Below are 5,519 nucleotides of genomic sequence, written 5' to 3' on the forward strand. Positions count from 1 at the left end.
TGCTGCTGTCTCCCCGCCGTTGACCGGCTGCCATCAGGGTGCTCAGCCCCGCGTGCAGGTTCGTGTCGACGTGGTGGCGGAAACGGATAAAGGGGTTGTCGTGGTTGTGGTCGTGGTTGCTACTGGCGTGGTTGCTACTGGTGTGAGTGCTGCTGGTGTGGTTGCTGTGGCTATTGCGGCTGTTGTCGCAATTCTGACAGCAGTCCTGACAATCCCGCATGTGGGGAGTGTGATTAATCCAGAATCGGCGTCCGTCATTTTCCTGCGATTGTGTAATGAAAATGTTTCAAACATTCGTCGCGTTCTGGTGTTGGGGCTCGTTGGAGCAAATTGTGGAGTGGTAAGCCTTCAGAGTTTGGAATAAAGCCCAGCAGCCCCAGAGCCTTTCAGTGCCTGCAACACACGGGGCAGGCGGTTAGCCCGCGATTGGCGATGACGAAGCGGATGGCGAGATCGTGACACCTTCAGCGCAAGACTTGGCGCGTTACGAACCCCTGGGCGGGCCCCGCTGTGGATCTCGCTTTGGCCACGAGATCCTGCTCCCTGAGCAAAGCCCGTTCTGGAAGCACGGTAAGGAGCGGTATTCAACAACCGGGGCCTTGGTATTGCCATCTTCTTGCAAGTCATTTCGTAATGAAGTGTCACGAGGACAGCATGCCCTTGATCCCCCGCATTCCAGGTTTCTGAAGGCCGTTTCTTTGTATATAATCCATGGGGATTCGTCTCAAGATGGGCTCCTCTTGGTCTCTGTTTTTCAACAGTTTTTTTACGTTCACAATTGGACAAATTGATCAATATGTCGACATCACACACCTTCCACACCGAGCAGACTACCGCGGCGGGTCCGGCGCCAAGACCAGACGCCGACGCTATCCTCGGCGTCACATCTTACAACCGGGCAGACTTTGAGCTACCCGTCGTCACTGTGCACCCGAGCCAGCACGACGCCGTTCGATCGACCGTATTCCAGCCCTTTGGCGACAAGTCTCGCCATCCCGACTTCGATTTTGACCTAGGACGCCTCGGACGCCTCCCCTTCGAAATCGTATCGCTCATTTGCCTCGAACTTGACGTCACCTCGGCCCTGCGCTTCAGCCATGTCAACCGGACAGCCCGCGAGGTGCTCACATCGATCCGGGAATTCCGCCACCTCGGCGCCTATGCCTTGGAAGGGCTCTGCGTGCTCCTGCGGACCGGCATGGCGGCCCACGTAAATGTCCTCGACGTGTACTCGACTCTCACAACCCAGCATTGCTCGTTATGCGGTTCCTTTGGTGGCTTCATGTTCCTGCCCACTGCCGCGCGCTGCTGCCTCACCTGCATCGCGTCGGCCCCGGCCATGCAGGTCAGCTACCTGAGCCGCGTGGCCGACGCGACGGGCGTGGAGGCGGGCGCGCTGCAGAAGCGGCTCCCTGTGCTGCACACCCTCCCGGACAGCCGCCGGTGCATCGTCGCCGTGCAGCACGCCCTCGGATCGCTGCGGGACAGCGGGGCGGGCGAGGCCGAGGCCGAGGCCACCGCCCGCCGGTGGCCCGACTCGTTGACTCTGAGGTTCCAAGCGGCAACCAGCCTGCCCTACCTGGACCGCATGACGGGCGAGGTGCAGTCCGGCGTCTCGTGCAAGGGCTGCCAGCTCGCCTTTGAGGGCGATTTCTTGGACGACCACCTGGAACTACGGGACAGGTTTTACTCAAGACAGGGGTTCATGGATCACTTTGAGGAGTGCGTGCCGGCTCAGAAGCTGTGGGGCTCGAGCCAAGAGGGTACGGCTCCCGCACAGGAACCCATGTGGACAGGACTGGGCAGGACGTTTACGGCGCCAGGTGGGCGCCGGCGTTCTTCTGGACGCTCATAGCGATCATAAAATTGATCGATGAGAAAGAGCAGGTGGCAAGGGGCAAACGAAACAAAACAAAACAACAGGCAAATAACTAATATTGGGAATACGGGACAAAAAAAATAAGGCACAGGGGGGAACGGACATCAAAAAGTTTATTTTTTTTTTCTTTTCAATTTTTTTTCTGGGGCCAAGGGGATTACCTCACTACGACGGATCTGGGCAAAGCGGTCTTGGAAAAATGACCGAGGGTTTCTGGTTCTGGCGGCGTTGAAACACTGCTTTCTCGAACTGGGTTCGGCAAAAAAATTCTCACACTCAGCTGTCAGCTGTTTAATCTCTCTAGTACCTTTTAATTTCTTAGCAGCCACAATCCAACATGATTGGCATCGCGCAATTGCATGTTTTGCAAATCCTGTGAATCACACTCTCGCTCGTCTCACTCGTCTCAGTCGCTTCTTGCCCCTGGATTGAGAATTTGGGAAGCTCTTTGCGTCACAAGATCATCGAGGTCTGGCCTGCAGAGCCCAGACTTGGCAGCACGTCCCTGGGGTCAGGGGTCTGATTGGATTGGGATGGAAAATCTCCACTCGGATACCCGGCAAGCTGCGGACTTGGTACTTCAAAATTACCTAACGACAACTACATGCTTGCAGGACGGCAAAGAAATGTCATGAAGTTCATCGAAAGAGGGACAAAGGTAAGATTTCTAATGGAATGAGAGGGAATACCAACAGAAGAACCCGCTATCTTACTTTCTTTTACTTCCTTCGGTTGCTATCGCGCACAACTGGCAAGTGGCTTGAGTGTGGCAGGTACCTACACAGCTACACTGTACCTGAATTATGTTGTCTGCAGAATGCCAAGGCTTAAATTGTTCGAGCTGCCCAAGCCCACAACGGTTAGAGTCTCGGTCTCTCGGGAGGTGTACGTACCTTCGTACTCTTCGTAATCAAGAAACTCCGCGTTGCGAGCGGCACAAACCAACAGGGCGCGACTCCTGCTCTAGGTATCACCATTAATTTTTAGAGATTGCTCGCTTTGAAACCGCCGTCGCTTTGCTATTATGTGGCATATTTTCGATGATATTTCCGCTGTCTACTCGTCGCTGCACTGTGCTGAAAGTGCCCACCTGACAGAAATCGCGATTTGACCTCGAAAGAGCACGAGTACCCAACCTCCAATTTGGCACCGTGCCAACTCAAAGAGATCAACCCCATCCCATCGCATGCCGATATCGAACCAACTCGAGTGCCACGGTTTCCTCGACTGGCGCCGATGGTCTGCCAACTAAAATTGCGACTCCGGTGCGCCTCTTCTTTTTCCAGGGCGGCCACGACCGTGCGGTAAACCTAGCATCGGTAGGCAACAGCAACAGCCCGCAGCGAGAGGAACATGCGTCTCTTGCCCCCACAATCACCGACCAGCCTGGTGAGCCGCGAACTTCTTGCATGGCCCGCATGGCTTCCCGATGGCGACGGTGACGGCGATGGTGACGGCGGCCCCGGCGGCCCCGGCAACGAACTCCAGAACTGGTCCAGCTTGATCGGTATTATCACAGCCATCTGCGGCAATGTGCTTATCGCTCTGGCCCTCAACGTCCAGCGCTACGCACACACCCGGCTGCACCGCAAGAAAGCACAGATACGGCAGCGTGCGAGGCAGGCCATCCGCAATGCAGAGGGCGGGACACAGGGCCAGGGGGCGGGGCGGTACGGCGCTGCCGTGTCGCCAAACGGCGACTCCCATGGCGGCTCGAATGGGTACGGGAGCGGTCGGTATAGTGATGATGGCATCCGCGGGTCGTCCGAGACGGAACCCCTCGCCCAGTCCTTCCGCTCGGATGACTCGGCCGACGGCGACGAGGAGCACAACCATGACGGCAAGCCCAAGGTTGCCTCGACGTACCTAAAGGACCCCTATTGGTGGTTGGGGCAAGTCCTGATTACCATCGGCGAGATGGGGAACTTCCTGGCTTATGGTTTTGCGCCGGCCTCCATCGTCAGCCCCCTCGGTGTGGTGGCCCTGGTCTCCAACTGCGTGATCGCCCCCATCTTCTTCAAGGAGGTGTTCCGCCAGCGCGACTTCTGGGGCGTTATCATTGCCATCACGGGCGCTGTGACGGTGGTGCTGAGCGCCGAGACCGAGGAGACCAAGCTGGGGCCGCACGAGGTGTGGGATGCCATCACGACCATGGAGTTCGAGATTTACCTGGGCGTCAGCTGTGCGCTGATTGTGCTGCTCATGTGGCTGAGCCCGAAGTATGGGCACAAGACGATCCTGGTAGATCTCGGGCTTGTGGGGCTATTCGGTGGTTACACCGTGCTTGCGACCAAGGGCGTGTCCTCGATGCTGTCTTCGACCCTATTTGGCGCCTTCACCACCCCTGTCACCTATGTCCTGATCTTCATTTTGCTATTTACCGCCATCATGCAGGTCCGCTATGTGAACAAGGCGCTCCAGCGGTTCGACTCAACCCAGGTTATCCCGATCCAGTTTGTGCTCTTTACACTGTCTGTAATCATCGGCAGCGCCGTCCTCTACCGGGACTTTGAGCGCACCACCAGCGAGCAGGCCCTCAAATTCATCGGCGGCTGCCTCTTCACCTTCTTCGGCGTTTTCCTGATCACCAGCGGCCGGTCGCGGCGGGACGACGACGACGAACCCACGCTCTCTGATGCCGAGGGCATCGAGGAGACTATCGGCCTCGCAGAGCAGGACCGCGTGCCGCCGCCAACACCGCCCCAACCCCGCCGTCGCGACCCCCCTTCCCGGTCCGGGGGTTCCTCCCGGACTTCACGCGTCAGTTTCTCCGACATCCACGACGCCGGCCTCCCCATGCCGCGTTCCTTCCCAAGCCACCCTCGCCAGAGCCATCCCCTCGACGACGAAGACGACGGCCTCCCCGACGCGCCCCTCCTCTCCAACCCCTGGCAAGACGCCACCACCACCCTCGCCACCGCAGACTATTTCACCACCCTCGCCAGGACTCACCTCCTACTCAGAGCCCCAACTACTCGCCGAACCCGCCCAAATAACCGCAACAGCCCTATCCTCATCCACAACACCACTACCAACCACAAAACCCCTCCCCGCCACCCCACTCGGCAGCGCCGCCGCAACCAGCGCAGGCACCACCCCATCCCAATACCCAGACCGAGACCGAGAAAGAGACCGAGACCAACGCCCCATGACCCCGCGCGCCCCCGCGAGCACCTCCCGTCTCCCGCCCTCCCACATGTACTCGCCCTCGCCCTTCTCTAGTACGGTGAGTGTGGTTGGTGGGTGATAAATTGCGTGCGGTTATGCGCGGGCATTTTGGGCATGGCCATAGCCAGAGTCAGAGTCAGAGCCACGGACATGGACATGGGCATGGGTATGGGTATGATGGGGGGGATGAGAATGGGGGTTGGAATGGGAATGGTAATGGCGGTGGTAGTGCGGCGGAGGCTGGTGGTGGTTTGGATGGGGAGGGTGGGAATGTAGAGGGTGGGTTGAGGGGGCGGGCGCGGAGCTTGAGCCAGACGCTGGGGTTGGGGGGCCTGTTTGGTGGGAGTAGTGGTGGGAGTGGGAGTGGCAGTGGGGGTGGGACTGCAACGGTTAGGCGAGCGACAGTCACGAGGAGGGAGACTACGGATGGGTTGGAGGGGAATGTGTTTGGGGGGCCGTGGAGAGAGCGAGG

The 5,519-nt window shown here is 58.5% G+C and overlaps 1 protein-coding gene across 1 annotated transcript; it reads left to right on the forward strand.

The window, feature by feature from the left end:
• Positions 1-796: 796 nt before the first annotated feature.
• On the forward strand, positions 797-5,101 carry CHGG_05636 (uncharacterized protein; the record flags this gene model as incomplete). The annotated part of the gene is made up of 3 exons (XM_001221730.1): positions 797-1,823; positions 2,494-2,537; positions 3,203-5,101. 3 exons carry the CDS (start codon positions 797-799, stop codon positions 5,099-5,101), a joined length of 2,970 nt encoding a protein of 989 aa, XP_001221731.1.
• Positions 5,102-5,519: the final 418 nt, after the last annotated feature.

The sequence above is a fragment of the Chaetomium globosum genome, genomic scaffold, assembly GCF_000143365.1.
Source record: "Chaetomium globosum CBS 148.51 scaffold_3 genomic scaffold, whole genome shotgun sequence".
Classification (NCBI taxonomy): domain Eukaryota; kingdom Fungi; phylum Ascomycota; class Sordariomycetes; order Sordariales; family Chaetomiaceae; genus Chaetomium; species Chaetomium globosum.